General features: G+C 29.3%; 1 protein-coding gene across 2 annotated transcripts; it reads left to right on the forward strand.

Moving 5' to 3' along the window:
• Positions 1-2,553: 2,553 nt before the first annotated feature.
• LOC124838601 (uncharacterized) lies at positions 2,554-6,565 on the forward strand. Of its 2 annotated transcripts, XM_088114404.1 has the most exons (15): positions 2,554-2,689; positions 2,800-2,874; positions 3,107-3,229; positions 3,475-3,528; positions 3,639-3,749; positions 4,167-4,250; positions 4,346-4,464; positions 4,558-4,659; positions 4,803-4,919; positions 5,060-5,128; positions 5,214-5,280; positions 5,384-5,437; positions 5,564-5,653; positions 5,793-5,825; positions 6,223-6,565. In XM_088114404.1, the coding sequence occupies exons 2-15, from the start codon at positions 2,857-2,859 to the stop codon at positions 6,316-6,318; spliced, it is 1,137 nt and encodes a 378-aa protein (XP_087970530.1). In that variant the 5' UTR covers positions 2,554-2,689; positions 2,800-2,856; the 3' UTR covers positions 6,319-6,565. The 2 variants fall into 2 exon arrangements, with proteins under 2 accessions (XP_087970530.1, XP_087970531.1); XM_088114405.1 differs by lacking the exons at positions 2,554-2,689; positions 2,800-2,874 and having other exon boundaries at positions 3,650-3,749.
• Positions 6,566-12,708: the final 6,143 nt, after the last annotated feature.

Here is a 12,708-nt window from a genome sequence, read left to right on the forward strand (position 1 = left end):
GAATAATGTAACTATTTAATAATCACGTTAACTATTACGAGTACACATATATTAATATTTTAAAAAGTTATATTATTAGTACTTATATTGTAAAAATTTAGAAAATTATATTTTAAAATGGATAATAATTTAAAAATAGTGAGACTAATTATTTTGATATTAAAAGGATTTAGTATAAATAAGTTTAGTTAGAATTGAATTCCGTTATTATAGAGCATAGTATATCTTAATTTTTATAAGTTTTTTTACTTCTCTATTGTCTGTCTCTATTTATTTGTTTGATGATAAGAGATCGTCTATGTGATCAGAGCATCGAGTTCTTCAAAGGTGGACTATTAAAATCTCCAATAGAAAAAGTTTATATTTTGTCATTTTCTCTAGACTCAAATCTATTTTCTTTTGCATGTGAAATTTCTTATGTTTGCATGTGTTCTTTTTGTCTTCTATGTGTTCTTGTTGATCATTGATCATAATAATATTTTCGGATCGTTTTTGTGATGTTTTGTGTAGATAAAATATCTTGTGAAGTTAGAGATGTTTTGGTGTATTTAGAGTTGTTTGAGCGACGTCACAGATAAGTGAAGCTAATTGGACTATTTTAAGTTTTTGTCATGTTCAAGTTACTGATTTAATGCCTATACTATGATTTGTATGAATGATTGAATTATGGATGAGCATGACCTATTGAACTAGGGTTAGATTCCTAAATTACATGATTTACTAGTATAATGAATTTTGAAGTAAATTAAGGAGTAATATTGTAATTGAAATGATTTGAACTGAGTTGGACTATTGTAATTTGAATTTTGGTGTGTTAGTTGCACTGTGATTTGTACGAATGATTGAACTGTGTGATGAGCATGACCTATTGAATTGGAAGTTAGATTCCTAAATTACATGATTTGATTGTATGACGAATTTTGAAGTAAATTAAAGAGTAATATTGCAATTGAAATGGTTTGGATTGAGTTTGATTGTTGTAATTCAAAATTTAGTGTGTTAGTGGTGTTTATGAAGGTATTGAAATGAGTTTGGAAAGGATGGATCTATATAATTATAGAAATTCATTATCTACAATTATGGAGACTCATATGAGGAAGGCATTACAGCGACACCAAAGATAAAAAGTCCACTGACTTGGTAGTCGCTGGGCGAGGATATTCTCGTCGAGTGAATCCAAAGTCAGAGACTTCATTGAATTGGTTGTCTCTTAGTCCAGAGGCTTTATCTTAGCCAAAGATGTTAATGAACTAACCTTGTGTATGTGTATGATAGAGTGAAACTCATTGATAATGAATCTACATGGCAGTAGAGGCCCCACAACTGCAAGACTTCCCAAGATTTAGTGTTTGTATCCAGATAATTGAGTCTAGATTTGTCTTCACTTATGAAATGTATGTTTTTATAAACGAAATTGTGATATATGACATCTTTTTTGCATATTAACTTATCCTTCTTTTGTATTGTTTTATTATGTGCTATTTTTTCTTTTGCAATGATAATTTATCGGTGTAAGCAAATGAAGATGTAAGTGTAGAAATACCTCTTGTAATTGAGGCATCATTGGTTTCAACGGTTAAACTATATTAGATCATGTTAAATATAGTTTTCTAATAAAATCATAATATAATTGTTTAAAAATGTATATATATCATATTATTATAGTTCTATCTTGTATGACTATATTAATATAGAAATATATTATTTCTTAATGATTAAAAAAAATTATTTTAATAATTTTATTTTTTATTATAAATCATACATCTTGTCATTTATTTTTATTTTTTAAGAAAACAACTAAAACAGAAAAACCTATCGAATTATGACCTTTTTAGGACAATATCTTAAAGTATCAAGATTTAGAATTTGAACCAAATTGGAAATAGAAATTTAAGTAATAACATTTTTATTTCATGTGTCGATATAATTGATGACGGACATTGTTAGAGTGGATAGAATTGAACCTGAACTTGTTAAAAAAAGTAATTAGATTTGGAATTTGTAGAAAAATATATTTAAAAGAAAATAAATTATTAATTAACACTTAAAAGTATTAAGGTTTGATGTGGATTGAACCACAAATCTCTTGAATAATGATTGATTTGTTTAACCAATTTAATAAATCGAAGGTTGAACTACTATTAAATCCTAATTACACAAATCACATTCAAATAAAAATCATAACCATAGGCCAATTAAATTAAATAATTTTGGACGATAATGAACCTCTCTCTCTCTCTCTGTGTTTCTCTATTTTTTTTTTCAAATTAAAAGAATAAAAATATAAGTCAATCAAAAGGATATTAAAATCAAGTCAATAAATCATTCATGTTCATATATCGTAATCATAGGAAAATAAATAACAAAAATATCGCCTTTTGTAAACTTGAAGGGAAATTAAGCACATGTGTTAACGCAAAGTTATTACGCCACATACATGCCAGTGATGCAATCGGCAGTTACAGAACATAATCCATTTGATTAGCAGAAAACTACGACCAAAACATTTTACTTTGGCGCGTGAAAGTAATAATATATATAAATGCTACATTGCACGTTTCCACAACAACAACCTTAGTTTTTCCAACATAACATAGATTATAGAAGATCATCGTGCAAAGTGCTATCCCATTCCGTGTTTGTTATCTTTCTTTATCAACCAACTGTATCAACATCCACTGAAACAAAGGTAATTTACAATTATTCTCGTTCAATCGTGATCATGGCCATCACTATTTTTGTCACTAAAAACCTTGTTTTTCAATTTGATCTTCATCTTTCGTTGTTTCTGGTCAACAGATTGTACACAGAGTAAAACTGAACCTTTGTGTTTTGCTCTGCTTTCGAAAGCAGAAAATGAAGACACACAGTCGAGTAGGTTACTCTAACCTTCATTCATTCATTGTCACAGCTGAATCTATTGTTGTCTCTGTTGTTTAATGTTACCAACGTTTTATGTTCCCTTGCGCTGTTTCGTCAGTTTTAATTTATTTTCTTTTAGTATATCTGTCTCTGCGTTCTTCTTTTCCTTTTATTTTGTATAGAAGAACCATGAATTGATTACTGCAAAAAGGGGTTAACTTTTTCATCCAACCTCTCGTACCAGGAAATTTCGGAAGCTGATTCAGATTGTAAAAGATCATGCCTCTGTGGCATCGTTCCGGCGGTTTCTATAGTTTGTGTTGTTTTGCTTTTCTCGAGTTCATTCTTTGCTCAACGCTACAACCAGGTATATAAACCGGTGAAATAGTTTTTCTGCATGGAGTTGTTTCAGAATTGTTATTCATTTTCCATGGGAGCTGGTTGACCTGGTTTCACCATGAATGCAAATTTGGGTTGAATTCATGGATCCTTATACGGTTGTCTGTGGATCAAATAGCCAATTGGTTTTGACTTTGACTTTAACTATACAAGGGTTCATGTTCCTTCATATTTTGAACATGGAAATACGACAGTTTTGATTTTGTACTGCAGAAACTATCGAGATGGAGAATGAACACCGAGAAATTGGAAAATGATACTTGCAAGGTTCGTTTTCTTACTCAGTATGTAAGTTAGAGAGTATTTGAGTTATTGATATGGTTTACTGCTTAGGTTGTTCAACTTGAATGCTTACATTTGCTTATTTTGTTTAGTAGAATCAGTGCAGGTCTGATGGAAGCAGTGCACTCCCTGAAGGCATAATCTCCAAGACTTCTGATTTGGAAATGAGGCATTTGTGGAATCTTCCTATGACTAAGACAATAAAGGTGAGTTTCTGTCATTCATGACCACTGAATTTTTTTTCTCTCGTGTCCTAACAAGACCATATTATTAGAATTGTACGTTTTCTCTGCAAATTTGTTTGTCTAGTGCTGGTAATATTTTTGGTGTATCAAGCTTATGCATGGTTGTCACAGTAGAGTTCTCAATTTCAAAAGGGTATGATGTTAAAATTAACTAACATATCTGTTCATTTACCGTGATAACGAGTATACTAAAACCAGAGTCAAGAATATATGTTCAGATACTCTGTTTTGTTTTATCAAGAGAAAGTTTGCATTTGCATACTCACATATTCTGAGTTTGTGACTCTAAGCCTGTCATTAACTTCTGCAATTTCAATACTCCTTACAGCTGTGCATTCTGTTTTATGCTATTTTTCTATTTTCGACACATTTGAACAGAATAAGCAAAACGCGTCAACCAATTTGTTTGCAATTGCTGTTGGGATAAAGCAGAAAGACCTTGTGAACAAAATGGTCAAAAAGGTAACTTGAGGAGTATTCCCTACGGAATATTCATTGCTGATATTCTCTTTTTTTGATATGTATTGAGAGATGACTCCTTCTAACCCAAATTGCAGTTTCTATCAAGTAATTTTGTCGTGATGCTTTTCCACTATGATGGCATTGTTGACAAATGGAATGACTTTGAATGGAATAATCAGGTCATTCACGTGGCTGTAGCCAATCAAAGTAAATGGTAGGGGACCTCACATTTGTTTGAAATCTAGAATATGTGAGTGATTCATTCATCCTGAAAACGTTTATTCTTGGACCTGTTTTCCTTGACTAGGTGGTTTGCCAAGCGTTTCTTACACCCGGACATAGTTGCAGAATATGGTTATATTTTCCTATGGGATGAGGATCTTGGAGTTGAAAACTTCCACCCTGATAGGTATGTTCAATATTCTGTATCCACTAAATTTCATCATAGTAAATAACGTAGTTTAAAACTAGCTGTTATAACGTAGTCTTACGTTATTGTTACATCATCTTAAGCATTAGTAGTTGATCTGACATATACTTCAATGATTGTAGGTATGTTTCTATTATAGAAAGTGAAGGACTTGAGATATCACAACCGGCACTTGATACTGAAAATTCAGAGGTACATCATCAGATTACAGCACGTGGGAGGAGGTCAAAAGTACACAGGTTCTCCTGTTTAAACTTTTTTCTGTTGTCAGAAGGTTTTCTTAATTTCCCCAACCTGCACTAGTGAACTTTAAGGTACTAAGTTTTAAAGTAGATGCCTGTGTGTATACTGAGTATGCATTTTGTCATTGTTCATGCAGAAGGATTTACAAAACTGGTGGTAGAGGCAAAGGTTGTGACGAAAATAGCTCTGCTCCTCCTTGCACAGGGTAAAAGTTCTGTGGTTTACTTCAAATTTAACGAGTTTTCCCTTCACATTACTACAGTTTAAGAAAGTTTCTCCAATTGTTTCAGGTATGTTGAAATGATGGCTCCTGTTTTCTCAAGAGCTGCTTGGCGTTGCGTTTGGTATATGATTCAGGTGCACCATTTTCTCTTTTTAATGCTACTCAAAGCATTTATAAGCATGTCTTTTATATGATTACTCCCTTTATTCATCGTTTATACTGTACTTTCTTTTGCAGAATGATTTGATCCATGCATGGGGTCTAGATATGCAGCTAGGCTACTGTGCTCAGGCATGTTAAGCTCCTTAACTTTGGTTCTTTTTGATGAGTTTCACTTCTTCTGTTTGATAATTTTGCTCAGGCATGTTAATCTCCTTTTACTTGATAGTTTAATCTGATTTTGTTTATGGATACTAGGGTGATCGAACAAAAAATGTTGGTGTTGTAGATGCTGAATATATAGTCCACTACGGTCATCCTACTCTTGGAGGCCAAGATTTGCATCAGGTCAGAAATATGGCTTATCTGTAGCAAAGTTTTGCATTGTGCAAATGCTTATAATCCTAATGTTTGCAAAGATTTTTAGCATGATTTATGTATGAAAACCCGTGCCTCTAATTCTACTTAAATTTATCTGACATAGCAGGTTTCATCTCGGGCAAAGGATCATAGAGTTGATGTGAGTTACTCTTGTCACAATACTTTTAGCCCAAACCATTGGCATGCTTAAATTTTATTTCTGTTAAAATCACAGTTCATTTTTCTGTTCCAAAACTACTCTTCCAGTTAGGTTCAGAATCCATTCTTGTGAATGTTTCTTTCTGGGTGGACTTATGTTAGGTTGTTGTTTGATGGGAAACAAAAACATTTTTCTAATTCTAGTGTTGTGCATGCTCATTAGTCCAATGCAAATATCTTAAAAGATGGAAAATGACATGTTTGGTTTGTTGAATTGAAAACCTTATCTACGAGGAAATTTTTATGTTAACTAATTGGTACTTAGCCTTTAGTTATATCTAAATAACGTTGTTGTCAAGTTGTTAGTACTTAATTATAGTATTTTGGATATGGTGCAGGTGAGAAGACTTTCTTTCCACGAATTACAAGTGTTTAGAAAACGGTGGCAGAAGGCAGTTGAGGATGATAAATGTTGGGTCGATCCATTTCAATAACCAAAACTTAGTCAAATTTTGTATAGATTTCATCAAAATACAAATATTTGTAAAAAAGAAAATTCAATTGGCAATTGAAAAAAAAGTGTTGATCATGGGTAGATGAAAGGGTCTAGAGATTTTTTTTTTAATCTCAAAGGCATAAAAAGCTTCACCTTCATTTGAGTTTGGTGCATTGTTGTATAACTTTTCATTTGTTAACCGTTTCCAAATGAAAATAGTTGTCTTGTCCTTTGCTTGATTATCATTTTAGTTTTATTATTTATTTTTATTTTATTCAATTTTATCTCATTACTAATAATGCTTTTGCTCAAGTGTTTTCTTTTTTAAAGCATAAAATGCGTTTCTTTTCCACCTAAATTGAAAATAATATCATTGATATTTATATGGTGTCAACTCATAATGATCATTCTGATAAGATATAGGACAAGCTCAAGTGACAAAAAGAATAAAATTTCTTTTTACTAAATGTTATGATTTTTAAGAATTAGACATTGAACAAACATTTTAGCAATAAGATATCGGATCAAAATAAATAAATAAATAAAAAGACAAAATAATTAAGTCGTGATAAAACGTTTTTTACCGTGAGTGAATTTATTTTACTCTAATTTTATATTTACTAACTGAAACAATGTAAACCAATGCAAAACAAAAATTAGTGAATAAGTATTGTTTCGGTTGATAGGTCAAGAATTATACTTTTACACTTTTAATTAGTCACTCATTTCAATTTATCTCTCTACTTCCATTTTTTGGTTGAACTTTCTCCTCTAAAGTCTGAGTCCGAGCGGATACTTGTTAAAAGCATTCCGACACTCAAATTAGTTTTTGAGTTACTTTCTTACCTTACCTTTTATATTTATAGGTTTCGAAATGGCGTAGACCGGTCGGTCTATACGATACAAGTATGCTCCATTTTTATTGTGTTATTTTATTTATTAAGTTAAATTTTACTTATTGGTGTAATTTTTGTTATTGTATATATTAATATGTATATTAATTTTGATTTTGATATATTTTTTGTGATAACATAATTTTTTAGCAATAATTGAATTTTTTTTCCATATAGTTATTAAACATAGTCATACAAAGATACAAAAGCATATTATATACCGTCTTTCAATATACATTTTTTCAAAATAGTACTTCAAAATATAAGGAAAACTTTTAAACTAGTATACAACAATTTTTTTCTATATTTATCTTTGCAACTATGTAGGTCACTAGATGTCTTGATAGCATGAGTGTGAGTCTCCCTATCAACTTCTGCGTTATCCTCTGCTCATGTGAATAACACAATTATAGTATAAGGATAACAAAACTGCAATAGACATAAATACGAGAATAAGTTAGACTTCTTTAATATTATACTAACATTTCTAAGCTATGATCATAATAAAATATTATGATCACACACCAAAATATATAGTATAAACCAAAGAATATTACAATCATAAGGTCTTATGACTTTTTCATACTCATAATACATAAAACACGATCTTCAAAAGACTTTATATTGATTGGAATTTGAGACCTGCACCTTATACTCTCCTTGCCTCATCAAGGTTATAGTTATTTTATGATAGGTCACTTCTTGTACCAAATAGTATGATACGGATAAATTACTCATGAGTAGATTTGGTCCTCATTATCAAGTCTACCCGTCGTGAGTACCTCCTTCAAATTGCATTTCTATGTATCTTTCTTAATATGAGTTTAATACTTAGTAAAGTCAAAACAATATCACTTGAAACTCTCACATCAATGCACTCCACATTAGGAATGACAAAAATACATGTATATGTCGATATATACAAATAAAATTTGTGGCCGATAGTTGGTATCTGTATATATTTATTATCCACGAGTGAATACTTTAATACTTGTTTATAAACAGGTCGGATGCAAATATCATACTACCCGTACCTATATATATCTATTACCAACAAAAATATTGAAATAAAAATTTAATTTATATTTTATTAAGTTAAATTTAATTAAAATTAAAATTAGTTTATTTTTTATTAGGTCAAAATTTAATTAAAATAAAGTTTTAATTTATATTCTATTATATATTTATTTGTAATTTTATTTATAATTATTTTAAAAATTTATAAAAACATCTTTTTTTAAATATCTACGGTATTGCATGTATTTTTTAACCAAGTATCTGACGGGTAATGGGACGAGTAATAGGTGAAATTTTTTGTTGTTGTTAAGTAATGGGTAGGTACTATCCATGTCTGATGCGACCCATTTTCATCTCTACTCCATATATCACCCAAACATTATAGCATTTCCACCTTAGTAATTACTACACTCTCATTTCACATTATATATATATATATATATATATATATATATATATATATATATATATATATATATATATAACAAATCATAACAAAAATTTTCATCATAATAGCATATTTTAATTTTCTTAAAACCAATACAGAAAAATCGTGATTTACTTATCGATAATTACATATGGATTTAGATCCGTAGGTAAATTAATTTTTATATATGAATTTACCTACAAAAACTTAGTTAAATACATATTTTTTCTGTAGGTAATGACAGAAAAATTTAACTACCGATTTTTGTATGTAAGTGAAACAAAATTTACCTACTAATTTTCCATATGTAAGTGAAACAAAATTTACCTACTGATTTTATATACGGATTTGGAATATTAATTATTAAAAATAAAACCTAAAAATATACCCATCATTTATGATACTCACCTTGCTGCCTTTATCAATTTCTCGAGCTCATTCATAGAGAAGAGAAGCACAGCTCTAACTTCCTCTCGCTCACTCTCAGCTCATCCCCTCCCGCTTCTTCCACTCTCATCTTAGCCCGTCGTTCACTGTCGTTGGCTCGTGTTCACTCACAATGTTCGTCGCTCATGCTCTCATTGACGAAGATCATTCTTCTCGCGCATTGATTCTCAAAGTCGGGTCATTTTTCATTGTTGTGGTAAGTAAATGTTCTTCGTTCATCCCTAAATTCCCAATACCTGAAAACCCTAGTCCTTCTCTTCTTTCTTTCAATTGGCACAAAACGTTGTGTGGTGTAGTTGGTAAGACGTTGCATTGGTACTAGATTTTTATTGCGGCAAGGGTTTTCTTCTTCTCACAAACTCTTCTTTGTTCATCCATTATTAAATCTCTACATCTTCTCACTCACACTCACTCAAGAGAAGAAGTTTGTTCATTCTTCTCACACTCACTCACCCTTCTTGAACATCATGCTCAATTGGGAATTTTATTTGTTCAGTCGATAAGTTCTCTATTCAAACTCTCTTATCTGCTCATCCCCTAAACCCCTAAGTCCTTAAATCCATAAATCCTTAATCACTCCAAATGTAATATTTTTTTAAAGATAATTCATATTTCAAAACACATATAAATTATCACATTTAACAGACTCGCTCAACGAGTTCATTTACATGCTTAGTGAATTACCTCTAGAAAGACACTTGCTTAGCAACTAAATATCTCGTCTAGTGAGTTAAGCACTACAATAAAAATGCAAATAAAAATGTGTGTAGCAAGACCTTGCCCAATGACCAATTCTCTCCTTACTCTTTGACAAACTCGAATTTGGCTTTCGGTTAACAAAAGTTAGCTTGCCTAGCGAGCTAACCTCCCATGACTCTCAAATTTAGCACTCTCTTAGCTATAGTTGGATTGCCCAACAAGTCTTCATAACCTAGACACCCAAATCTGCAATAATTGAAGGTACCTTGTACTCTAATAAATATTCTTATCTTCTATTCAAGTTAAAAACAATACCAATTCATTTAATATAACTCATTAGAAGCCAAAAATACCACATCATAGATTCATACTACATTTCATAACTCAACTACCAATTCAATAATTCATTCATACATCATAATTCAGTTCAATTGCAAAAATAAAACAAATCAACAATTACAAACTCAGATCTCCATATTATCAATTTAAATAAAAAATGTTGAAACTTTATGACTACTAAAGAGGTTAAATATGTTTATTTTCTTTGTTTCAATTATATCTTTTTCAAATTATATATCTTTCAAATAAAGTCAAAGCACCATCAGAAAATAAATTTGGTGAGTTTTTAAATAGGAATATAATTCTTAAATTACCATGGGCTAACGTTTTTACTAAACTAACTCTTCCACTATTTTATTTATTTTCATTGTAATTTTTGTTAGTCTTTATTTTAAGTCATTTTTCTTTTAATCCCTTAAAAAAGCTTTAAATTTCAAAACTTTTTATAACTTTATGTTTTTAGGTGGGCCGAGAAGCACACCTTTCTGTCCTCACCTTGCTTTCCTCCTTCCTTCGAGATCACTGGGTTCGCTTTTATCGAGTTCAATTCGAGCGGTGTGTACTTGCTAAAAACATTATGTCGCTCAAGTTAGATCTTAGTCAACAAACTTAATTCACAGTTAAGTGTCAAAACTCAATTAAGTTAACCTTTACCTCTGTAACTTACCTTAATATTTATAGGTTTTATCATGGACCTTAAATTAATATTAGCCCAATAATACTAAAGTCATTGTTGACCCAATTGCAATCCAACACCATGTAAGCCCATTTTATCTGCTTAATTCATAATTTAAAACAATCACAGCGAACAGTCTAACTATCCTTCTAACACCGCTTAACATGACGTGTGTATCATTGACATTGCTTTATTACACGGTCTACCGACTATATAAGACATTATACCATACACACTTATAAAATAACTAATTAGAATTAAGGTATTATTTTCTTTGTTTAGCCCTCTTTATATAAATCTTAATTAGTATTAGATAAAACTATTTTAATATATAAATGAATAAAAAATTCTGACATGATTGTGTATTGAGAAATATAACAATATTTTTATTCAACTCAGAAGTATGCAATATCTCTTAATACATCATTATCATTCAATCGATAGAATTAATATTGTAAAATAAAAAATGACTAACACGATTGAATAGAAACATTTGAAGAAACTAAAATAAATAATTAACAATACTTTATGATAAATAAATTATATTTTAATTCAAAAATTGAAATATAATATTTTTAAATGTTTTAAGAAAATCATGCATAATAACATTTTTTTTTAAATATTAAAATCTTGTGCGATTATGACTTTATTTTTTCAAAGGGTTTTTATTATTTTTTAAATGTTGAAGTGTTGTACATGATTATATAACTTAAAGAAAATAGTTGAAGTTGTGTGATTGATATGACTCTGTTTTATTTAAATTTTAAAAAACAATTGAAGATATAGTGTGACATAATTAAATTTATATTAAATTAATAAAAGTACATTTTTTATTTTAAATAAAAATTAATTTGAGTAACTTCTTACAAGTGTCTTCTTTCACAGATAAGCCACGGTTGTTTATATAAACAACAATTTGTATAAACTTATATAAACAGCCATGCTTGAAAAAGAATTTTGAAATTAATTATCATATTACAAAATTGTGCAATAAATATATTTTTTTATAGAACTATCATAAGAAATTCTTCATACATTAAAAATCATCATACTTCCACCATTTATGAAATTCAATATTAATTGCATGTGTACTTACCTTTTAACTGCATACCAAAACCATTTAATATTTGTTTTTATTTAATAAATTAAAATAATTTAATTTTAAAAACATTTAATAATTTTACATAAAAATATATTAAATAATATAAATCATAAATGCACAAATTAATAAAACAGTAAATAATTAAACTAACAATTAAATGAAAAGAAAATTATTGAATGTTTTTCAGAAAATATTGAATGGGTTTTAAGTTTATCTCCTATTTACATATATCTTAAAAAGCATTAAACATTTTTATCTTTGTTATTTACAATAATAAATTTTTATCATGTGCATGTTGCACTATTAATGCAACTATTAGTTAAACATGTTTACTCTCTTGCAAATTAATTTTCATCAAAATAAATTTCCAGGTCAAATATATTTTTCCTCCACAATAATTATGAGGTCTTAATTCTGATTTTTTTTAAAAAAAATTGCACCCCTAATAATTCTTTTAGTTCCTAATTCGCTATATAAAATACTTTATTTGAACATTCAAAGTACTACATAAACCACTTTAAGACCAAAAGTAACATAAGTGTATATCACAGACCAAAAAAATTTTTAAAATAAAAACAAAATCTAATAATTTATATGAACATTTAAAATATATCTAAGAAATTTTGTTAAGAAAGAAAAATAATACCTCTTATTTATTTTGGGAATCCACATATATGCAATATCTCTTTCCACTGTACCTTGTTTGTATATTTTCTATTATAATTGTTTTCTCAAGAAAAAATTTTCCACGAGTCACAATATTTATTGAAGTACAAAATACTTGGTTG

Source organism: Vigna umbellata, chromosome 4 (assembly GCF_029865625.1).
Source record: "Vigna umbellata cultivar VRB3 chromosome 4, Vumbellata_1.0, whole genome shotgun sequence".
Classification (NCBI taxonomy): Eukaryota; Viridiplantae; Streptophyta; class Magnoliopsida; order Fabales; family Fabaceae; genus Vigna; species Vigna umbellata.

Excerpts from the sequence above, each read along its gene's own strand:
- LOC124838601 (XM_088114404.1), top strand. Across the intron at positions 4,251-4,345 it reads TGAACAAAATGGTCAAAAAG|TTTCTATCAAGTAATTTTGT; the intron begins GTAACTTGAGGA and ends CCCAAATTGCAG. Across the intron at positions 5,654-5,792 it reads GAGGCCAAGATTTGCATCAG|GTTTCATCTCGGGCAAAGGA; the intron begins GTCAGAAATATG and ends CTGACATAGCAG.